Here is a 25,000-nt window from a genome sequence, read left to right as displayed (position 1 = left end):
GGTTGGGACTGACTGAAGCCAATACTACAACACCCTACTCTGGTTGGGACTGACTGAAGCCAATACTACAACACCCTACTCTGGTTGGGACTGACTGAAGCCAATACTACAACACCCTACTCTGGTTGGGACTGACTGAAGCCAATACTACAACACCCTACTGGTTGGGACTGACTGAAGCCAATACTACAACACCCTACTCTGGTTGGGACTGACTGAAGCCAATACTACAACACCCTACTCTGGTTGGGACTGACTGAAGCCAATACTACAACACCCTACTCTGGTTGGGACTGACTGAAGCCAATACTACAACACCCTACTCTGGTTGGGACTGACTGAAGCCAATACTACAACACCCTACTCTGGTTGGGACTGACTGAAGCCAATACTACAACACCCTACTCTGGTTGGGACTGACTGAAGCCAATACTACAACACCCTACTCTGGTTGGGACTGACTGAAGCCAATACTACAACACCCTACTCTGGTTGGGACTGACTGAAGCCAATACTACAACACCCTACTCTGGTTGGGACTGACTGAAGCCAATACTACAACACCCTACTCTGGTTGGGACTGACTGAAGCCAATACTACAACACCCTACTCTGGTTGGGACTGACTGAAGCCAATACTACAACACCCTACTCTGGTTGGGACTGACTGAAGCCAATACTACAACACCCTACTCTGGTTGGGACTGACTGAAGCCAATACTACAACACCCTACTCTGGTTGGGACTGACTGAAGCCAATACTACAACACCCTACTCTGGTTGGGACTGACTGAAGCCAATACTACAACACCCTACTCTGGTTGGGACTGACTGAAGCCAATACTACAACACCCTACTCTGGTTGGGACTGACTGAAGCCAATACTACAACACCCTACTCTGGTTGGGACTGACTGCCTTGCAGTAGGCTGCCAGCCGAACAAAGGTCAGGTCCGCGTCAGGCCAGAGAACGCCCTAAAGCGTTATTTCAACCACTGTCAGGTAGGGATGGGACCATAATCGGCATTATCGTTTATCGTGATAAAAAACACTCACAATAATCGTATCGTGGAGATTTAAATGTATCGTGAAATTATCCTCCGTCATGCACTGGGATCAATTCACCTTTTATTTGCAGAGCTGCACATCCGGTACCGCTTAAACCCTCTAATATAATTGGTAAAACAAACCTGGAAATAACATACTTGCTTAGTCTTTATTTTCACCCTACCAAATATCTTTACCAAAAAATAGACGATCTACAAGCTCACAACGCGTCGCAACACAATGAGTTGTAGATTGGCAATTTTTTGGCAAACGGGATATTTTGATTATCGCGATAATATCGCAAATCGCAAATTATTTTGGTTACAATAATCGTGACATGACATTTTCATATCGTCCCATCCCTACTCATGTGACAGACACACATCTCGTATAACAAAGAACCTTGCTTGCTTCTAAAAGAGTTTGTCTGTGTCCGTTTTGCAGAAGTCATGGCCACGCCAGTGAAGCTCACCAAGAAGCAGCTGAGGCAGCAGAAGCAGGTTCCGGTCAAGACGTCGCTGTGCTCTCCGTTCAGCGCTCAGTGGAGGCCCCTCCCCCAGCCCGACATGCTCTTCATCCTCAACGCCCTCAAGGACAAACTGCAGGCCGTCGGCCTGGAGAAGAAGGAGGCCAACCCGTTCCGCCAGTGGAGGAAATGGTAGGGATAGGACAATACCACATTATCGTTTTTTGAGTGGTGCCAACCGCTCCTACGTTTGGCTTTGTGTGTACCGGTATGAGTTACTCGACACACGTGCATATCTCCTTCTGTCCTGACGCTAGTTATCGCCTTACATGGAGTCCGTGCTCATACGCAGTGTTGTTTTTGACAGCAAATTTTGATTTAGTTTTAGTCAGTCTTTTGAATAAAATAAAATGTAGTTTTAGTCATAATTTAATCACCCGAAAAGTTTTAGTTTTAGTCTAATTTTAGTGGACTAAATATAAGGTTTTAGGCAACTAAATCTACAGTTGATTTAGTCAACTGAAATGTATTTTGGCAGGCCTTGATGGCATCGTAATGACAGATTTTACACTCGGTTTTGTGCTGCGTTGTGAGCTTGTAGATCTGCTATTTTCAACACGCAACACCTGAGAGCAACCAAACATAAAATGACTCTCTTCTCCACTAGTCTAGTTTTTATTTTGTTGACGAAATTGTCAATATATTTAGTCTTAGTTTTAGTCATCACAGATTAGTTTTAATTTAGTTTTTATTTCGTTTTCGTCAGTGAAAAAAAACACAGTCGACAAACATTTTCGTCATAGTTTTAGTCGACGAAAATCAACACTGCTCATACGGACACTCATACGTGCTCAGTACATATGAGTGTCCATATGAGCACAGAACTCCATATATGGAGATAACTAACGTCACAGACAGAACGGCCCATACAAGGACAGGGTTTCCTGCAGGAAAAAGTCTTGACCAGGGGGGGATTTCATGAAAATTTTTGATAATTAATTAATTAATTCGAGTAATTAATTCACTTAATTTTTAATATTAATTCTTATTTTTGCCCTATAAAAAACACATGAATGTGCCCATGATGACGGAAAACACAACTACATGCTATCATCCACATTTATTCAACATTGAATAACTTATATTGCCGGTTCGCCACCAAAGGGTTAAAAAAATAGTGTGCACGCTGGTGTACGAATTCGTGCACAGATGATGCACTATGCATGTACACGCTTTTCACAGCTTTCAAACAAAAAAATTCGCTTGGAAATCCGTTCAGGCATTCAGGAGATACCAGCCCTTATGTTTTCTTCAAATGTAAACAAACATGGCTGCCATGTTTGAAAGATAGGGTTGGTATGGGGGTTAAACATGCAATTTCGCGATCGCGATCATGCCTAGTACATTGTTGGAGGTCCAAAAAATTTTTTTGGAAAAAAATTTTTTTTTGAAAAAAAAAAAAAAAAAAAAAAATTTTTTTTTTTTTTTTTTATACCCTTGGGGGGGCGGGGGGGTTTTCTGGCCAGGCGGGGCGCCTGGCCTGTAAAGTGCTGCAGGAAACCCTGAAGGAGATATGCATGTAGGTGCAATTTCTATTTTATCACAGTAAGAAAATCTGCCAATATCCGTACAATATCCGCCATCATGCACTAGGATCATTTTGATTTGGCCATGTTGCATATCCGGTCTAGATAGACGCGGCAGATATTGAAAACGTTCAGTGTGTACAGTATGTGTAGCCTGGGTGCCAGCCTGCTCGCTCCGTTCCGCGGTTTGTTTTGTCTCTCCGCACCACAGTCTGGAAAATAATTCAGTTGACTTGTATTTCTGAATGTCCGTTGTGATGTAGGCGACATTGTTGCTAATTGGATGTTGTTCCAACAAATCAAAGTAGGGTTAGGGTAGCCAATACACACTGGTGTATTTGTCCCGCCCCGCACCACAGACCAATCGGAAGCCGCGGTGGCTGGAAAGCCGCGTTCTATGTCCCACCTCCCCTTGGTGATACGAGGCTTTCCAGACTGTGGTGCGGAGAGACAAAACAAATCGCAGAACGGGGCAAGCAGGATGGCACCCAGGCTATAGCATGTGTGGAAATGACATAAATGTTCTTTATGCCGCTGTTTACAGTGCAAATACAAACCAGGCTTTCATGCCTGGTTTGTATCTGTAAAATGTGTCATTTTCATTTCACAAAGCCTAAAAGCCAGTCATAGTCATTATGTTCCAACGTTCAATGCCAACAGCAGCACAATTAAACCGTTAAATCACACTAATTATTTATGATGATTAAATTTCAGGATTGTGACAGCCCTACTTTGACAGCCCCTTCACTTTAGATTTCAACCAATTTAACCATTATACTTTAGCTATTCAAAAATAGAAGACATACAAGCTTATAGTGTGGCACATGGTGCCACGCTATGAGCTTGTAGATCTGCTATCTTTAGCAAAACTATGCTATGAGTGTTAAAATGTTTGACCACCAAGCACTGATATAGAAATATAGATGTATATTTATTTTTCAGAAAACCATTAGGATTTAGAAGACATTTTTAGAATTAACGCAATAATATCATAACATCATTGATGGCAACTATTGTTCCCACAATAATGTGACATGACGTGTTCATAATATGGTCCCATTCCATCCAATAGGAAGAAGACGAGCGAGAAAGAGCCTGTGAAGTCGCCTCCGGCTGTTGCTCCCAGTGGTCCCCAGAGTGGGCCCCAGAGCCAGGTACGTGCACACATAGACATCAAAGGGGGCTTGACCGGTCTGTAAAAAGTGCCCTCTCCAGACCATGAATGCAGTTTTTGCAATGGTGAACGAAGTACAAATGCCCCCTTTCCATGCCATACCTGAAGGCAGCATTCAAGAGAATTGCCTTTTCCAAACTATCCTGAACTTGAATGCAGCATCTTATGTTGAAAGAATTGCCCTCTCTGTGTAGAAATCCATGCTGTACGCTAACATTGCCTTTAGTGTGGTATCAAGTACTGAAAATAGCCGACCTCCAAGCTCACAACGCGTCGCATCGCGACGCGTTGTGAGCTTGGAGGTCTGCTATTTTCAATATTTTCACCAAAAGGCTCTTTTAGATATTTCAGCCCCCAGGGGTTAAAGTTCTCATTGACTGATTTCAGTCTTGAGGATTCCTTGTGCAGATCTACAAAAAAAATTAAGCATGGATTGGGACACACACATTCAGTGAAGGCAGTTCACAACTTCAGGGAAACACCTGTGCGCATGTTTCTAAATGCATATATTGGGACATGGTGTGAATATAATTTTCAGTCTTGGGATTTCTTTTTGCTTTAACCCCTGAGCCCCTGCCTCTCTAACATTCTCTGCAGGTCCCTGCCCAGAGTGGTCCCCAGAGCGGACCCCAGAGTGGTCCCCAGAGTGGCTGGACGGTGGTGGAGGCCAGGTCCCAGCTGGCCATCGGCATCAACGAGGTCACCAAGGGCCTGGAGAGGAACCAGCTCAGCCTGGTGCTGGTGTGCAAGTCTGTGAAGCCGGCGCACATGAGCAGCCACCTGATCACCCTGAGCCGCAGCAGAGATGTGCCCGCCTGCCAGGTACGGGGTTCATTTCATGTTCGACTAAAAACTGGCGAAAACTAGTAAAGCCTAAGCCTGATGACTAAGACTAAACATATTGACAATTGTGTCCACAAATAAGAGTACCGTCCTCCTAATACGTGAGGGGGCCATGTTTTTTCAAATACTTTTATCATTTATTTGTAATTTATGTTTAGAAAAAAAAAAAAAAAATACAGTTAAAAAAAAGAAAAACGTGAAATGAAACAAGCAATTGAAAAAACAAACATGGCCCCATTGGCCCCTCACGTGTTAGGAGGACAGTATGAGTCGCTAGAACCAAGGACGGGTGTTTTCGATGAATCTAACATGGTTACAATGGAGTTTGCAGTTACAATGGTTTTCTATATGAAGGGGGCGTGCCTGATAAAATGAATATCAAATATCTCAATACTGAATCGAGCAGCATACAAACTGTCTGGGCTGTTCACAAAAGCCTAAAGTGAACCAATTAAATGTTTTAAGTGAAATATCCCTTTAAACTTGATAACATTTCATAACCCATTTAGAACGGGTACACATTATTATAGTGTACTATTATTTTATGCTTTAACTATTGAAAAATAGCAGATATACAAGCTCACAGGTGCCGCGCTGCGAGCTTGTAGATCTATTTTTGAAAAATTGTGAAAAATAGAATTTTGACCCGATTCTATAAGTGTCTTGAATCCTTCTAAGGTCTATGTTTCTATGTCAGCAATCTGGCTAGCCATCGTCAAAGAAAAATTCCTTTTCACTTCAACTGGAGCTCAGTTAGTCTGTTCTTGAGAGACTACTATGTCAGTGGTGCTCAAACCTTTTTATGTGAAGGACCCCCAAAATGATATGTATTTGGCCACAGACCCCATCTCAAAATATTTAGTTCCAGGGACCACCCTGAAGCAAAATTTGAGTTAAAAACGTTCGCTTTGAAAATACACATAGTCAAAGATTTGCACACATTTTTCACGACTTTTGCAAAAATAGCAGATCTACGAGCTCGCAGCGCGGCGCTCGGTGCCGCGCTGTGAGCTTGTATATCTGCTATTTTTCACTGGTTAAAGCATTCAATAATTCTAGGCCTAAAATGGGTTAAAGGTATTAGTTTGACTGAACCTTTCCCCACACCCCCTTCCCGCCAGGTACCACAGCTCAGCCCCACCGTCTCCCAGCCGCTGGGGCTGAAGAGCGTCCTGGCGCTGGGCTTCCGCAGCGGCCGCGGCGGGATCTTCGCGGACACGGTGGACGCCATCGTCCCCAGGGTGCCGCCGCTCCGCGTGGAGTGGCTCCCGGGCGGCCAGGGGGCGGCGGCGGGCGCGGAGGAGGAGGATATGGAGGACAAGGACGCGGGAGGGGAGAAGAGCAGGGCTCGCAAGAGGAAGCTGGAAGAACCGAGAGACGACGGCAAAACGGAGGCGGGAAGCGAAGAAGCGGACGGCGCCGACGGGGCGCGGAGGATAGCCGTCGGCGCCGGCGCCACGAAACCCGCCTCCTTTCCCCTCCAGCCGCTCAAACTGAAAAAGGTCATTCCCAACCCTTTGAAGAAAAGAAAGCCGAAGAAGAACAAGATGAAGAGTAAAGCGTAGGTCCTCCGTGACTTTGGATCTCTCTGTCTGGGGGATTCCCTCTTTCCCAGCTGTTTTGCCCAGATGGGCGTGGTTTTGAAGTTGGGTTTAGGCGTAATTTCTGTTACGGTTAGGTTTTTGTAAAAAAAAAAAAAAAAAAAATACGTTTTGCTTTAACCAAATACCGGTAATATCACTTACTTTCCTTTTATTGCATTTGTGTGGTTGTTGCTTGAACCTCCCTGTGTATCAGACTGTGGGCACAGACACAGGAGTCATTTGGAATTCAAATGTATCTTTGTCAAGATCAGAGTTGGATTTTCTGGGTTGGATGTGGGGAGGGGAGGTAATCCCCCCCCCCCCCACCACCACCACTTGCAGGTGGACAAAATATGATACGATTATGACATTTTACATGACGATTAATTGTCACTCAAATAATTGCGATTAACGATTTAATTGTGTTTTTGTTGTTGTTGATAATTACATTTCTGTTTGGCTTGTAGGCTTTGAATTTGCCCGTGGCAGATATTACACACATATATATCCAATAATTCCAACATATTTGTCAACTTTATACTTTTTTCTAAGACTCCTTTAAAAAGAAAACATTGATAGTGGAAATAGCCAATTTACAAGCTCACAACCCGTTGTATCATGACATGTGAGCTTGTAGATCTGCTATTTCCACTATTTTTGAAAATGTTTGAAAATACTTTTTTTTTTAAACATGGAAACAATTATGAAGATTATGACAAATTGTGTGTCAAATAAGAACGATTATATGATTGAATAGCTCTACATTCTGATAGCAATCGTTGCTACAGAGAGAACTCATACAGGATAAGTGCATTTGAAAGTAATGACACAAAGAAATAAGAATTTCCCTATTTTTTGGGAAAACTTTATATTTTTATTCTTTTTATTTTATTTCTCTATTACAGGGAAAGAAAATATCTACACAAAGTATATAGGGAAGTGGTTTCAAGTTGAATCCCGGTCACGATAAAGAAAATAACTCGACATTAATGCGCTTTTAAAGTGAGTTTATTCAATCAAATATCCATGCTGGTAGAACTGACAAGGTGTGTGCTGAAACAGATTGTAGTCATTGACTTGTTCGGGCTAAATGATGCTGGTAAAAGCTTTTTTCTTTCTCCCCAGCTTTTATTTTCACAGCCTGCAATGGACTCAGAATAAAAATATTGTTCTTCAATTAGAGAAAAAGCTGCATGTCATTTCAAAACTACATTTTTTTTTCTCAACTCCCAGATATCTCAAAGAAAGAGAAAGAAAAAAAGAATCCCCCTCAAATAAGGCAAGTACTTAAAGGTGGAGCTATCGTCAAAAGGTTGTGCCCTGTGATACGTTGTAGAATAGCTTTTATGCACAGCAGCCATATTGGGCCCCTGCCTTACTTCCTACACAGGTGTTACCAATGATACTAATAAAGGCTGCTGTCTGTTCCATTTAGTGTAGCACAGTGGTTCTCGGACTTCTTAATGTCAGTCCTTGGCTGCTTACGTGTCCATTTGGTTCCATTCATACGCTCAGAGTTAACAGACACATAAGGGGCCATTTGGAACCCCCTCAAGGACACTTTGGGGCCTTTTCCACCGGCAACGAACCGGTTCTGGTTCTTTCTCCCGCCTATGGGATGAACCTATGGGAGGTGAGCTTTTCCACCGAGAACCGAGTTGGTTTCCGAACCGTAAAAGTTGGCTTCCGGCCGGTTCGCAAGGACGAACCACAGTTCCAAGAAAGTTATCATCCCATAGGTGGGAGAAAGAACCCAAACCGGTTCTTTGCCGGTGGTAAAGGCCCCTTAGAGACCCACTGGTGTAGCAGAGTGTTTCCAATGAGCCAACGTGCACAATATATCAGCACCCTGACTCTGTTTGACATTTAGTACCATTGGTAACTTAACTGTAAGTAAGTAAGAAAGGGGCTCAATTTCTTTCCATTAAGGCTGCTGTGCTACAGAGTCTTGGAAACGGACATGCTCAGAGCTCATAGAGGCAGCCATGACACCAACCCACATCCACGAGGCACCCTGCTCACTCAACCAAAAAGTGTGAGAAAAAAACGAGAAAAAAAATACATTCCATATTTTATGAATGCCATTTGTTAACTTTTCCACTTTTATATTACATAGAATGGGATTACACTCAACAGCGAGCGCATTCTTTTTTTGACCACAATGGAAATAAGCTCTTAATCAACGAATCATCGGTATCGGACGGTATACTCGCGAGTAATATGATGTTCCGGAAATCCATACGATTGAATTTGTGCTTGTTAAAAGTAAAAAAAAAAAAAAAAAAAATCTCTGGCACAAAAGGGGAAATAAAGACCATGCATCACCTAAATCCTTTAGACATACCGTATGTACAAATGTTTATGCAAATTCATTATATCAAAGAAGTCACTGTTTTATCGTTTTGGTTCTTGGGTGAGGTTCAGGGGACCGAGGTGAATGACTGAAAATGTCCAGGCTGTTGAGTGCCACCCGCTACTCATACATAACACTCCTCCAAAGACAGATCACCCATTGATCACCGGTGGCTCAGATTCCTGTTCATGAGTAATGTTTCCTACAGCCCTATTAAGTAATATGTAGGGCTGTCACAATTATTACATAATCGTCTAATCGTGATTATTTTTCATAATCGTTTCCATGTTGAAAAACGTTCATATATTTAAAAAGAGTCATAAATAGTGGAAATAGCAGATCTACAAGCTCACAACGCGTTGTGAGCTTGTAGATCGGCTATTTCCACTATCAATGTTCTTTTTTAAGTATAAAGTTGTCAAATATGTCAGTAATTTCTCTGTATATTTAGGTTATGTGTCATAACTACCATGTGCAACTTAAAAGCCAAACAGAAATGTAATTGTCATTGACAAAAACACAGTTAAATAGTTAATCGCAATTATTTGAGGGACAAATAATCGTCATGTCAAATGTCATAATCGTGACAGCCCTAGTAATATGAATCAATGACCTTTTAATACAGAACAATGTCGAACATAAAGCCATGAACTCAAGATAGGTAGAGCTGACATTGATGCACCTTTAAAGGGGGTGTAAGTGATATGTTGTGCTAAAATAAGTGTTAAATGTGTTCTTGATGACAATTAATCATTGTGTCTGCTCAGTATACAGGGCTCTCCCTGTCACTCCAGCTCTTGTACAGTGGTTCTCAACCTGTGGGTCAGGACCCCCAGGGGGGTCCCCAAGATGATTAACATTGTTTTCTATCTCAACAGTAAACAAACTAAAATAAAGTTTAAGGATATCTGCACATTTCTAAAGTGACAATTTAAGGACTTTTTTAATACCTCTAAAATGACAAATTAAATATTGGTCAAATTGTCAAATATTAGAGGCAGACGTTGTGAAAATAGCCGAACGCGAGGCGTTGTGAGCATGTAGATATGCTATTTTCACAATAGGACAGTGTTATTCAAAATGTAATGCCTCAGGGTGGGATGGGTCCCCGGGTAAAATATTATTTTGGGGGTCACAGTCTGAAAAGGTTGAAAACCACTGCTCTAGCAAAACATTAAACATACAACTGCATGTTCAGGTTCTCTGTCCTGGTTGGAGAACATTAGCGTTGCAACCTGAAAATGTACTTAGTGTTTACTAAAGACCTTGAGAGATGGGGAGAGACCCCTGTTAACTGAACAAACACTAGTCTATAGCAACATATAATCCATCGGAATATAGAGCTGTTCAACACTTATTTTAAATATAAAACAAACTCATTTACACACGCTTTAAGCCTCATTTATTCTGTTATCGTACAACAATGCCGTATGCAGATAATAGAAGATCTACAAGCTCAATGCGTCACATCCGTGTCACATTATGAGCTTGTGCATCTGCTATTTATTTTTTTGCCATACGGCAGAGCATAAACCAAGCATTGATGAATGTACCAGCACACTTCGAGCAGGTCTGTTAGACCAGGGGTCTTCAACGTTTTCAGGCCAAGGACCCCTTCGTTGAGAGAGAGATGAAGCAGGGACCCCCACAACCTTTGTGGATTCCTTATAGTTTCATCGTTTGACAGCACAATCATCATTGTATTTTGGACTCATGTCAATTTGTGTTTTCAGATATTTAACCACTTGAACCGTCAATACTTATAAAGTTGACCTTTCACTCTGTACTTGGTCTGCTCCTTTTCCCCTCTACAAAACGTCTTTGCCGAAAATAGCCGATCTACAAGCTCACAACGCCTCGCAGCGCGAGGCGTTGTGAGCTTGTAGATCGTCTATTTTTGGCTAAAGTTCTCCGAATATGGACGCTAGGGTTCAAGTGATTAATATTAAAAAAAGAGGAAAAAAAAAGGTTTCTATCACACAAAGATTTGAAGGTCCCCCTGTAGTAACTCTGAGGACCCCCTAGGGGTCCCGGGCCCCCTGTTGAAGACCCCTGTGTTAGACACAGCATAACATCAGGAGTATCTTTTTTTTTTGGACAAATGTTAGGCAAGATTCAACGGAGGTCTCTCCTCTGTCAATGCTGCATACATGTAGCAACCATCCAGCGTAGTGTCCTTTCATGCATTCCACATGGATCATGCTTTGGTAATGCATTGGCAGGCAACACATTCATTGTTGTTTTCCTGGATTGTAGACGAGAACCAACCAAAACCACAAAAGCCTTTGTCTGGACTGGGCGACAGCATTTGGAACTTCCGATGTCTGTTTTTTATCTGTAAATGTTTAATGTTTCGCTTAACCATTTAAAGGACAACTTTAGTTTGTCCTTTAGATGTGTGTTAAAATTATTTCATTTACTTCTTTCTATTGTTTTAGAGATTCTTATTTCAGTGGTTGGGGGCATGTGTACAAGTAAGCCCATTCCCAAGATACAACGCAACCTTTCATGGTTGGATGTGACTTATGGGGGCTAGAAGTGTTACAGTAAATAGCAATAAAGAAACTGCTGGCTTATTGTGTCTAAAAGACATAATAGCCACTTGTACGCATGCCCCACATTTTAGCACGGTAAACGCGATAAAACAACAGAACGAAGCAAATGAAAACATTTTAACACTCACTTTTTCTTTTGTCTAATTACAAGAGAAAAGAATCTAAAATATGAACCCTTGTTGTAAAAAAACAAAGTTGTCCTTTAAGCCCTATACACTTTGCTGTATGATGACAAAGTAAAACAGACACATGAAATACAATAACATAAAATACAATGTTTGCCTATGAATGACATGCCCCAAATAGAAATGCCAGGATAAAATGGTTCAAGCAATAAAGAAAAGTCAACCAGAAGGAAGCAAATGTAGTTTTATTTTTCCTGCGAACACATGACTATGCTTATTTAATGAAGTGGAAAGGAAAAGCAAAATATGCACAATTCAAAATAAAATAAGTACACATACATTAGGCATTTTTTTTCCAATGAGAAAAACAAAGAAACAAGGTTGAAAACTGAATATTTAGTTTCCTTTCCACCGGTGCAGATTTTCAGTCATCTACTCAGAAAAAAAACACGAATAAAAAAATGTTGCGAACGTTTCACATTTATTCGTTTCCTTTAAAACGTTTATGTCGGGCACGTCATTATAAGCAGGACATTTTCGGAAATATGTGGACGTTTTCCTAAATAGCCGAATCACGACGCTGTGGAGCGGCGATTCTCATTAAACAATAAAATAAAAGAATAATAAAAAGTGAAAAAGGTGTTCCAATGGCTCCATTCCATTCAAGACAGTGTTAGTTGTACTGTAGGATTAGGGATGGGACGATATGAAAATCTCACATCACGATTACTGTGACCAAATAAATCGCGATTTACGATATCGCGATAATCAAAATCCATTATCCTGGGGCGGAACATTTGCCAAAAAATAAGACATTTTAGTGGAAAAAAGAAGTACGTATATAAGTACCTTTTACCAATTCTAGAGGGTTTAAGTGGTACCGGATATGCAGCTCTGCAAATAAAAGGTGAATTGATCCCAGTGCATGACGGAGGACGACATCACAATAAATTAAATCTCCACGATACGATTATCACGATAAACGATAATATCGCTTATCGTCCCATCCCTATGCAGGATTGTTTTACGTCACAGACCATCATGCTGGTGAGTCTTAACACAAGGAAGGAGCTGCCGAATCCTACAAACCGTTTCTTTTCTTGTTTTTTTTAAATGTTGCTCAGGTTAATTGAATTGGAAATGTTCAGAGAAATACTGAAAACAAAATAACCTGACACCATCATGGCGGAGTCAGGTTAAAAAACGAAAGCCATGACACACAGAACCCTGTGGTAAGACACAAAGAGGACAGTTCTAAATGTCAGAACTGTTCAGGGAATTAAAAACAAAACAGAAACATTTAGCTGCACGACACACAACAAAAAAATAAATATAGAAAAAAATGAATTGACCGACACATACTCAGACACGCAAATACAGCATCATTAAAAAAAATGCAGGTATAGTACAACCTTCACAACCACTCGCCCTACCTTGATTTCATATATCAATGGTTTTCAACCAGTGGTCCAGGGACCACCGGTGGTCCTTGAGGGGCTTCCAGGTGGTCCCCAGATAAACAATGGAGAGTTGGTAACCAAATGGACCCTTATAGATCTTTAAACTCTTGAGAGTGTAAAAAACCCTTACGAGTCCATTTAGTTTCATTTTACTCTCTCAAGAGTTATCGTCAGGGACATGCTGGGCCCCTGATTCAGCCCGGGAAAAAGAGTTGGAGAGGCCCTCATTGCGTGCTCTATAGCGCTGCTGCTACTCAAAGATTTGCCATTTCAGACAAGTGACAAGCCAGTGGGCCAATTACTGTACATGAGTTATATTTTGTCGTTGTCGGGTGGAAACCTTGTAAGTCCAAAACCGTTTGTTTTGTATTTATCATTTTAAAAATGATTAAATTAAACTAGTGAAAACAGCTGATCTACAAGCACACAACGCCTCGCACCTCGAGGCGTTGTGTGCTTGTAGATCTGCTGTTTTCACTACTTTTGTGCAACTGCCTTGTATGATGACGCAGGGCTTTGCTTTGCGAAAAAAATGTAATGTGAAACTTGGAGATACGAGGTTTCTGCCCGACAGTGACGATTTACTTTGTTGGCCGACCAGCCCCCCCAAAAAAGGAAAATTATTATGTTGGTCGAGGTTTTGCGTGCTATCTCTCCTCTATGGTACCAACATCAATACGGCATGGAATCGTGGGCAAAATCGTATCCAACGATAACAAAATGTTCTAGGTCTGAGAGGCTAAATCGTATTAAATGGTGGTCCGCGGCTCAAATGCTGAATAAAGAATGGACCTTGGTATGAAAACGGTTGAAATCCAATGTCATATAGATATATACAAATCATTTCCCCTCAGCTATTCTTCCCCCTCGACCACGTTCAAGTGCATGAGGACATATCGTCACTGTCGGGCAGAAACCTTGTATCTCCAAGTTTCAAATGTGTACGTTTTTTTTCCCCGCAAAGTAAAGCCCTTCTTCATCACACAAGGCCGTCGCACAAAGATAGTGAAAACAGCCAATCTACAAGCACGCGACGCCTCGCAGATCGGCTGTTTTCACTAGTTTAAATCATTATTAAAATGATAAATGCAAAACGGACGGTTTTGGACGTACAAGGTTTTCACCCGACAACGACGATATTCATGTCGGAGAGGTGAAGTCTAATACTTTTGGCTTCTTTATTGATTCAGCGTGGCTTGCTCAGGGACACAATGAAAATAAACCCTAACGACTCAGTAAAGGGGCATTTCGTCTAAAAAAACTAAACAAAACAAAAGTAATAAAGGAATGCTTGTTTCACTCTGAATAATGGCCATCGACATCAAAAGTATAAAGTATAAACAATGTTCCCCGATCACATCAGTCTAGATCAGTGGTTCTCAACCTTTTCAGGCCGCAAACCCCAAAATAATCATATTTCTGGGGACCCCCCCACCCTGACGAGCACTAAGAGTTAAGGCATAACATTTTGTATAAAATGGTTCTATTGTGAAAATAGACGATCTACATGCTCACAATGTAGATCTGCTATTTTCACAATTTCTGCCTCTAATAATTGACAATCGTGCTGTGAGGCGTTGTGAGCATGTAGATCGGCTATTTTCACAATTTCTGCCTCTAATATTTGACAATTTGGCCAATGTTTAATTTGTCACTTTAGAGGTATTAAAAAGTCCTTAAATCGTCACTTTAGAAATGTGTAGTATACAGTACGCTCTAGTCTATGCACTTGGTGTTATTTGCTGTTGAGTGAGAAAACAATCATCTGGGGACCCCCCAACATAATTTGGAGATCCCCCCTGGGGGGTCCCGACCCACAGGTTGAGAACCACTGCTCTAGAGGACCTGAATTGTGTTTCGGCTGCTGATGTGGCTAAGGACGTGTTAAAGTGGTTCTCACACCTGTTCAAATCTAGTAGCCCCAAATTAATAGCATTTGGCCACGGACCCCCATCTGAAAATATTCTGTGTCAGGGAGATTGTGTGTTGTTGAAATGTTTAAAAAAACACATTCAAATAGTACACATCCCCCCCGACCTAACAAGCTCACAACGTGTCATATCGCAGCACGCCATGAGCTTGTAGATCTGACATTTTCAAATTACCGATGTATATAGGGTCAAAGAGGTTAAAGCCTTACTATGCAAGTTTTTTTTTTCTTTTTTTTATGAATAAAATGTAATTTTGTCCAATCTGTATGGTAGAGGATGTTAACACAATAACTCAATACAACCGGGGTGGTTGTATTTTTCTCCCAGCTCTTCTATTGAGACACTTAGGGCGCTTTTCCACCGGCAAAGAACCGGTTCTGGTTCTTTCTCCCGCCTATGGGATGAACCAGAGGTGAGCTTTTCCACCGAGAACCGAGTTGGTTCCGAACCGTAAAAGTTGGTTCGGAACGGGAACCACAAAATCCTTGGTTTCTCTGGTTCAATCTGGTGGAAACGCAAGCTGGTTTGCGTCTGGTTCGCAAGAACGAACCGAGGTTCCAAGAACGTTGAACGGCACAAGTTGAACCAAGGTTTTTTTGGGTGAAAAAAAGACTCCTAAGATTGTCAGGATCTGACACAAATTGTGACCTGATGGTCAAGGTTCAATTCATGACCCGAGAAAGACGGCAGGCTCCATTAGCTTCAGCAGGGAGACAGGTTCAAATTCGGCGTAGAAGATTAAAGTTTCATAGTGCTGCTTTAATCCAATTAGACCGTGTACGCATTATTGTGTATTATTTTATGCTTTAACTATTTAAAAAAATAGCAGATCTACAAGCTCACAGCGCGGCACCGAGTGCCGCCGACCCGCGCCTCAAAATATTTTGTGTCAGGCACCCCCCCAGAAGCAAATATTTGAATTTCAAATGTTCACTTTAAAAATGAGATATTCAAAGATTTAAACAAATCTTCGTGATTTTTCAAAAAATAGCAGATCTACAAGCTTGCAGCGCGGCACTCGGTGCCGCGCTGTGAGCTTGTATATCTGCTATTTTTCAATAGTTAAAGCATTCAATAATTCTAGGCCTAAATGCTGGGCTTCTACATTTAGTGGAAAACAGACCGCAGAAAGACTGTACAGATGAAATGCCCCTTTACAGAAATGCGTCTAAATGTGGTTGTCATATTAATCTAATTCAATATACAGTAGGATGCTGAGTTCTTGCTATGCTATAAGCTGTGTCTCATCAAGGCCGACCAAAAATACTTTTTGTTGACAAAATCAACTGTAGATTTATTCTAAGTTCAGATGACTAAAATATGACTCAAACTAAATGGAACTCTATTACTTTATGACTAAAGCTAAATTTGCTGTCAAATTGAACATTGATCTAATTGAATAAAAGGATGACAACACATCGGTCAAATCGGCATAACACATAGTATAAAATGGAACTACACTATTTCCCTGATAAACATAAAAAGTGCACATAGTAGCGTACCAAGCTCAGCTAAGCATGTCTTTGACCAACAAGACAGTTTTTTAACATTTTAGAATTTCATAAAAACGATGAGTCTAGAGCAGGGGTTCCCAAACTTTTTTGTCTCAGGGCACCCCATAAATATTTTTTTAATCCGAGGCACCCTTACATTATCATTTTCTCTCCCAGCACCTTATATTCATAGCATATCGTCGTTGTAAACCTTGTATGTCCAAAACCGTTCGTTTTGTATTTATCATCTATAAAATGTACTTAACTAGTGAAAACAGCAGATCTACAAGCACACAAGGCGTTGTGTGCTTGTAGATCGGCTGTTTTCACTAGTTTTGTATGATGAAGCAGGGCTTTGCTTACCAAAAGACGTACACATGTGAAACTTGGAGATATGAGGCTTCTGCCCGACAGTGACGATATTTTACTGACTGAAAATAACTTTGTACTTTGTAAGTTTAAAATTATACTAAATATTTTTTCAAGTGTTCAAATAAATTCCAAATATTATCAAATGATCTCGCAGCACCCCTGGACTGCCGTCGCGGCACCCCAGGGTGCCCCGTCACCCACTTTGAAAACCCCTGGTCTAGAGACCTAAGCATAGCACATCAAGATCTCTCCTTTGGAATCCCTAGACGCCGGACTGCAGTGCAACAACATGTTCGTTTTGGACATTATTTAGGCAAACCACCCCTTTTTTAAGGATTTTTTTTTTTGCTCGATAAAAAAACAAACAAAACAAAACACTCAACAAATAAAATGAAATAAAATTGTGCTTCGTTGATGCGATTACATTCTTCATCAAAAAGTCCCTAAAATCAAACAGTTCATAGAAAGTCAATGACGTCTAACACTACTGAGGAAAATACTTTTGGGGGAAGCGTCCTCTGGAACCCCTCAAAAAAACTCACACTACAGGAATAAATATGATCTCGCATTGAAATGTACAGGTAACTACATATATATATAGACTTAGTCTTTTCTTTAACAAAAACATGTAAATCAATGCACCAGTTGGATGAGTCTCTCCTTGGACATAAATATCCGTCTCGTGTGCATGTATGGAACTTGTGTGTGTAAATTATAAGACTGTGCGTATGTATGTATAGCTTGTTCGTGTGTGTGTGTGTGTGTGTGTGTGTGTGTGTGTGTGTGTGTGTGTGTGTATGGCTGACGTATACATGCTTGCGCATCACGTCGTGCATCTACGAGTTTGTAGATACGGTACCAGCGCACAACTTGGTATAAATCATGACTTGGTAGTGTGTTGAGGCCGTCTTTGTGTGTTGTGTGTGTGTGTGTGTGTGTGTGTGTGTGTGTGTGTGTGCGCGCGCGCGTACACGTTCATAAAAGGACAGCCTGTAATTTTACATTTCAGTCCGATAGCTTCAAAGAGGGGGTCTTTCAGTGGTGTAAAGTAACTAAGTGCAATTACTTAAGTACTGTACACACGTATAATTTTGAGGCATTTGTACTTTTGTTGAGCATTTCCAATTGCAATACTTTTACTTCTACTCCACTACATCTCGGATCCAGATATTGTACTTTTACTCCACGACGATTCAGCAATAGCGCGGGCCGTTAAAAATAACCAACTTGCAGCTTGAGATTTCGGCTGTTTTTTGTTTGTTTTTTTCTCCCCCACTCTCTTCTACGTGACCTATTTTTTTCCCACTTTAGAAATAGACGAGTGTCCTCCTTGGGGGTGAAAAAAATAAATAAAAATATACGCCTAACCCTGAAATAGAAAAGATATCCTGTTATGCAACCCAAGCTTTGAATGTTTTTTAAAAGCCCGCTTTTGTTTGACAGTTATCGTGTCTTTAACGCCACAATCGGTTTATTAAGCCGAGTAAGATAACACACACACACACACACACACACACACACACACACACACACACACACACACTTGTACATGTGTGTATGTGAACCATGGTGACTGTGTGTGTGTGTGTGTGTGTGTGTGTGTGTGTGTGTGTGCGTGCGTGCATGTGTGTGTGTCAGGAGCACAGTGCGTGCTCTCAGGCGCAGCATGACTTCACATTCAGGATGTAGAGATGGTTCATAAAAGAGGGTTCAGCTCCCCGGGTGAACAGGGAGCAGATGGAGAACAGGTGAGCGTTGGGGGGGGGGGGGAGGGGGGGGGGGGCTCGCCCACTCACCTGCTGCTGCCTCTGGGGGCAGGGCAAGGGGGTTTCTTGTCAGAGTTGTCATTGTCTAGCATTACTCTGCCCGTGTGTGTGTGTGTGTATGTGTGTGTGTGTGTGTGTTCAGGCATGGTTGACGAGAGCAGACCGGCTACTGCAGCACCAGGCCCACCTGTAAAAAAAAAAAAAAAAAAAAACACAGTTGTTACAATGAGTCAGCATGTACTGTAGCGCGGGCTGAGTCATGAGACTGTGGAGAAAATATGGGCAAAGGGAGCGTGACGTCACCCGTTGGTGTCTACGGACGCACAGCCAGCGCAAAATAGGATATGTATATAGTGAAAATAAAGCTAGTGAAAATAAACACTAACTAGAAAGATGCAATTGGAAATTGCAAGTGTGGTTGCTGACGTGACTATATTCTATCTACAGTAAGCTAACTGTCATGTGAAGCTTGACCAATTGATTCCCTATAAAGTAGTGAAGTGTGAAGTAATTTACACATCCTGCCTGGATCGCGGTTTTCTTCCCCCATTCTGAATTCCCATAGACCTTTTTCATATTGCGTCATATAAGAACTGTGTTCCAATTATAAACAAACTATCTCAGCGGTTTCACTCATGGATATGAAGAATCAACTGATGGTGAGAAAACACTAATGTTACTGTCGCCGAATTAGTTAAATTTTCGCTAGAAACAGGCTTTATCAAATATGAGTGACTGACTATCATAAACCACACAGAGCCACCTCGCCGACAATATCGCAAAGACCGTTTGTTTATTTTTGGACCGCCATGCTAAATGAGACGATTTAAGATGACTCAATGTTATTCTCCATAGAGAATGACTTCATTGGAACCGGGGGATGAGCGAGTCACGTCATGACTTCGTTACTCTATAGATTCCCATTCCCATTGATTCCATCAATTTCCAATAGCAGCAGAAAGTTTATCTAGTGGCAGAAAGGTTTTATCTAGTGAAGGTTATCAAGTGAAAATAAAGTTTACCCAGAACCCTTCGGGCAACCACAATAACTAACTAGAAAAATGCAATTGGAAATTGCATGTGTGGTTGACGTGACTATATTCTGCAGCAAGCTATCTGTCATGTGAAGCTCGACCAATCCTCGAGCTAGCACCACTCCGACTTACTCTATAATGGGCGGCTATTTTGTGCTCTCCTCTCCCTGCTCTGGTGCAGAGCAGAAGCCGTTTGACAAGTAAGGGTGCCTGTGAGGTCAAAACAGCGGTTTGGTTCGTCTCAGATCTACAAGCTCTACAAGATCTACAAGTTCACAGCGAGCTTGTAGATCTTCTACTTTTGAAAAAAAACATGAAAATTTGCTCAAGTCTTTGAATAGTATTTGTATAACTGGGCCCAGTTAAAGGCAAGACGAGTGGGAGAGGGCCGTTGGCGTCACACCCACCTAGTCAGTGTCCATGGGGGGGGGGGACATTTCATACTGCAGGTTCACACCCAGGGGCGTCACAATGGGGAAGTGGGACTGAGTTACTAGGGCCCAAGGTGGAGGGGCCTTAATTATTTTATGCTTTAAAACTATTGAAAAATAGCAGATATACAAGCTCACAGCGCGGCACCGAGTGCCGCGCTGCAAGCTTGTAGATCTGCTATTTTTGAAAAGTCGTGAACATGTGTGCAAATCTTTGAATATATGTATTTTTAAGCAAACATTTGTAACTCAAATTTTGCTTCTGGGGGGGTCCCCTGGAACTAAATGTTTTGAGATGGGGGTCCATGGCCAAATACTTATAATTTTGGGTGTCCTTGACATGAAAAAAGTTTGAGCACCACTGACATAGAAACATATATATTTTCTTTTTTTCAAAAAACCTTAGAAGGATTTGAAATATTCAAAGACTTTTTTTTTCAAAAGTAGAAGAGCTTGTAGATCTTGTAGATCTGCTATTGCTCAAGAGTTAAAGCCCAAAATAACGCGTAATAATGCGTTCCGAGTCTAAACGGGTTGAACCCCCTCCTCCCCTTATGAAGAACATTCATGGGGGGCCCACAGTGAATCCTTGTACCCAGGGCGACACCCCTGGTTCACACCCACCTTGTCAGTCTCCATGGGGGGACACTTCCAGTTGTAAAGGTAATACTGCAGGTTCACACCCACCTTGTCAGTCTCCATGGGGGGACACTTCCAGTTGTAAAGGTAATACTGCAGGTTCACACCCACCTTGTCAGTCTCCATGGGGGGACACTTCCAGTTGTAAAGGTAATACTGCAGGTTCACACCCACCTTGTCAGTCTCCATGGGGGGACACTTCCAGTTGTAAAGGTAATACTGCAGGTTCACACCCACCTTGTCAGTCTCCATGGGGGGACACTTCCAGTTGTAAAGGTAATACTGCAGGTTCACACCCACCTTGTCAGTCTCCATGGGGGGACACTTCCAGTTGTAAAGGTAATACTGCAGGTTGCCGTCTCCAATGCCAAACTTCAGCTTCTCCAGGAACACCTTGTTCTCCATCAGGTCCAGAGCGTTGAACACGTCAAAACCTTTCTGTTACGCACACGCACGCACGCACACACGCACGCACGCACGCACACACACACACACACACACACACACACACACACACACACACACACACACACACACACACACACACACACACACACACACACACACACACACACACACACACACACACACACACACACACACACACACCCAATATTACTCACTGAGCCTCATTACCATTGAGCTGAGCTCCGCAATCTGAATCTGTCAGCAGCTTCAGGTTTTGATTGATTGATTATTTAATTAGACAAAAATGGAGAACAGTACAAGTATAGTCAAGACAATTGAAATGTAGTACAGTACAAGTAGTCCATACATGGCATACTTGTGCAGAGGAGCAAGTTGACACCTCGACAGAGTGCACTTCTATTTTCCACCGGCCCCATCCGGGCAAGTGCTCGGTGCATTCTGCCAGCCCCTTACGGCTTTGGGATATGACATTCCTCATTCACATCTGGTACTATGGGTTAGGGTTATGGAGGAGTCTGTACAAGCAGGGGACAAATGTTTGACTATGATCCTCCTGGTTGCTGCGAAAAAGGAAATTACCAGGAACTGGCTCAAGGATGACATCCCGGACTACAAACCACGGAGGACAATCTTGGACAATATTCAGGGCATGGAACAATCAACATTTAAGTTGAAAATAAAAGAAGAACGCTTCAATAAAAGATGGGAAAAATGCTTATTGTATAAATTCAAAAAAGGAGAGATGTTAAATAAGAAGGTATATAATGTGAACCCCTGTAAAACTTTTTCTTTTTGTTTTCTATGTTTTTGTATTGATTAAAGGACCAGGTCAACTCTGGGACAACCAGATCTTATTTTATTGTTGTGTGGGACACGATCAACACAATCCTGAGTAGTATTTCAGCCGATTTCAGCATGCTACAACTGGTCATATGATGCAAAATGCATCATATGACCAGTTGTAGCATGCTGAAATACTAACATATCTAAAAAACACAGATTGAACACAAAAAATAATTCAGGATTGTGTTGATCGTGTCCCACACAACAATAAAATAAGATCTGGTTGTCCCAGAGGTGACCTGGTCCTCAATTACATTTTTGGTTTAATTGTATTTAGGTTTTATGATGGTATCTTGATATGTCTGTTGTATAAAAGTGCAATCTGTAATAAAGAGTTATATAAATAAGTTATACAAACAAAAGGTACATCCAGGAAACCGGGCCGTTTATAAAGTCGACCCCTGGCAGGGGTGTGTGCTGTGCTGTGTTGATGGGACATCATATTACCAATTTGGCCAGTATGAGCGTGTCGTTCATGAGGTCCAGCAGAGGCGTGTGCGTGTGGACGCTGTAGAAGGAGTAGGCCGCCTTGAGGCTGCGGTGCAGCGGGTGGTGCATCACCGTCGACGGTAGGGTGTAGAAACTGGTCATGTCTGTCAGAACGCCGCATTCGCCCTGTGAGGAGGGACACACAGTGACACGCCACACAGGCAGTGGTGTAACGTAACTACAGTAAGTAGATTTACTCAAGTGCTGTACTTGACACATTTAGGCCTGAGGTTGATTCTAAAAAAACGCCTTCTTGATCCTGTTTTCTGAAAAACTGATTACAAAAAAATTATAATAATGTATTCAAAAACTATTATTATTTCAATATATATTTAAAAAAAAAACATTCCCCAAAAAGCTAAGATTTTCATGAATTAAAAACAAAATGAAATGATTTTTCCATGTAATCTATAGTGTACGGATCATGCACGCCCATGCACAGTACATGCACCACGTGTGTGCATGTGGTTCACAGCTTTCAAACAAAAAATTCTGCTTGAAAATCCGTTCAGGCATTCATGAGATTGCAGCCATTATGTTTTTTTTTTTTTTTTTTCAAATTTAAACAAACATGGCTGCCATGTTTGAAAGATGGGGTTGGTATGGGGGTCAAACATGCAATTTTGTGATCGCGATCATGCCTAGTAGATAGAAGGAGGTCCAAAAATATATAATTTATATATAAAAAAAGATAAAAAAAGCATGGACACACACTTACATAACTCGGTCATGACTCATATAACTAGTCATAGGCAGTCAATGAGTTAATAAACAAAAGAAAAAATTAAGAAATTCCATAAATTGGAAAATACATATTTAAGAGGACATTGCTCTTGTCTTTGTCTTTACATACGTCATCCTGTTCTTGTTCCTTTGTGTTATGTCAAATGTGTGTACAGTATGTGCTTGGCTGTCGTGTTGCAAGACAAATGTCAGTGTGATGATATCATCATCCTACCTCCACTACGAACGTGTCGATGATGTTTTCCTGCGGGAGGAACCAGTGCGCCACCTCCTCCGGGCCCATAGAGGGCGCCAGGTTGAACCGTCGCAGGTGTCTCTGCAGCAGCTCCGTCACCTGAACAATGTCGGCGCGCTGCATCGGCCGCAGGCCTGGAGTCTTAGTGGTCTGGACAGACAGACAGACACACAGACAGACAAAGTAAAAAGACAGTGGCCGCGTCCGAAATCCATCCTATTCCCTATTATAGTGTACTAAAAGGGGGTTCTGCCATTTTGAAGTAGTGTCCGAATGTATAGTGAGCATTTTTGTACCCTAATATAGTGGTTCTCAACCTGTGGGTCGGGACCCCCAGGGGGGTCCCCAAATTATTTATGGAGGGTCCCCAGATGATAAGCTTAATGTGCAATATTGTTTTCTCACTCAACAGTAAACATACCAACATAAAGTTTAAGTCTATGCACATTTCTAAAGTGACAATTTAAGGACTTTTTAGGTTTTAATACCTCTAAAATGAACATTGTCCAAACTGTCAAATATTTGAGTCAGAAATTGTGAAAATAGCCGATCTACATGCTCACAACGCCTCGCGTTGCGAGGCGTTGTGAGCATGTAGATCTGCTATTTTCACAATAGAACTGTGTTATACAAAATGTAATGCCTCAACTGTTGCTCGTCAGGGTGGACTGGAGGTAATGATTCAGTTGACTCCTATTTCTGAACGTCCGTGTGACGTAGCGAGGTCGCTGCCGATTGGGTGTTGTTCCAACGAATCAGAGTAGTGTTAGGGCAGCTACGTCATCAGCCAGCCAATACACGCTGGTGTATTTGTCCCGCCCCGCACCACAGACCAATCGGAGGCCGCGGTGGCTGGAAAGCCGCGTTCTATGTCCCACCTCCCCTTGGAGATACGAGGCTTTCCAGACTGTGGTGTGGAGAGACAAAACTAATCGCGTAACGGAGCGAGCAGGCTGGCACCCAGGCTACACTACTGTAGTCTACTACAGGGGTTTTCAAAGTGGGTGACGAGGCACCCTGGGGTGCCGTGACAGCAGTCCAGGGGTGCCGCGAGATCATTTGATAATATTTGGAATTTATTTGTACACAAAATATTACTCAGTATAATTTTAACTTTAGTACAATGTTATTTTCAGTCAGTTCTAACCAAAATGGCTGTTATCTCAACGTTTTCCTCGCAACATAACTACTAAAATATCGTCACTGTCAGGCTGAAACCCAAGTTTCAAATCTGTACGTCTTTGCCCTGCTTCATCATACAAAAATAGTGAAAACAGCCGATCTACAAGCACACAACGCCTCGCGATGCGAGGCGTTGTGTGCATGTAGATCTGCTGTTTTCACTAGTTTAGTACATTTTATAGATGATAAATACAAACGAACGGTTTTGGACATACATGGTTT

The 25,000-nt window shown here is 41.8% G+C and overlaps 3 protein-coding genes across 3 annotated transcripts in view; 1 reads left to right on the top strand and 2 right to left on the bottom strand.

Moving 5' to 3' along the window:
* Positions 1 to 6,954, top strand: part of rpp38 (ribonuclease P/MRP 38 subunit) — a 10,100-nt gene extending 3,146 nt beyond the window's left edge. Inside the window, exons 2-5 of the mRNA XM_080746969.1 lie at positions 1,490 to 1,703; positions 4,170 to 4,251; positions 4,869 to 5,093; positions 6,236 to 6,954. Of these exons, the coding sequence (XP_080603095.1) occupies positions 1,495 to 1,703; positions 4,170 to 4,251; positions 4,869 to 5,093; positions 6,236 to 6,679 (960 nt within the window). The 5' untranslated portion in view covers positions 1,490 to 1,494 and the 3' untranslated portion in view covers positions 6,680 to 6,954. The remainder of the gene's footprint in view (positions 1 to 1,489; positions 1,704 to 4,169; positions 4,252 to 4,868; positions 5,094 to 6,235) is intronic.
* The window catches only part of fam171a1 (family with sequence similarity 171 member A1), a 293,547-nt gene that overhangs the window by 149,553 nt on the left and 118,994 nt on the right, over positions 1 to 25,000 (bottom strand). The gene's annotated exons all lie outside the window — the stretch shown is intronic.
* Positions 18,919 to 25,000, bottom strand: part of nmt2 (N-myristoyltransferase 2) — a gene marked incomplete at both ends in the record, with an annotated part of 25,150 nt that continues 19,068 nt past the window's right edge. The window contains 4 exons of the mRNA XM_080739686.1: positions 18,919 to 18,939; positions 20,842 to 21,294; positions 22,576 to 22,743; positions 23,576 to 23,746. Of these exons, the coding sequence (XP_080595812.1) occupies positions 18,919 to 18,939; positions 20,842 to 21,294; positions 22,576 to 22,743; positions 23,576 to 23,746 (813 nt within the window). The remainder of the gene's footprint in view (positions 18,940 to 20,841; positions 21,295 to 22,575; positions 22,744 to 23,575; positions 23,747 to 25,000) is intronic.

The sequence above is a fragment of the Nannobrachium achirus genome (assembly GCF_963921795.1).
Source record: "Nannobrachium achirus genome assembly, chromosome: 2".
Classification (NCBI taxonomy): Eukaryota; Metazoa; Chordata; class Actinopteri; order Myctophiformes; family Myctophidae; genus Nannobrachium; species Nannobrachium achirus.
This window is presented reverse-complemented; position numbering and strand designations above follow the sequence as displayed.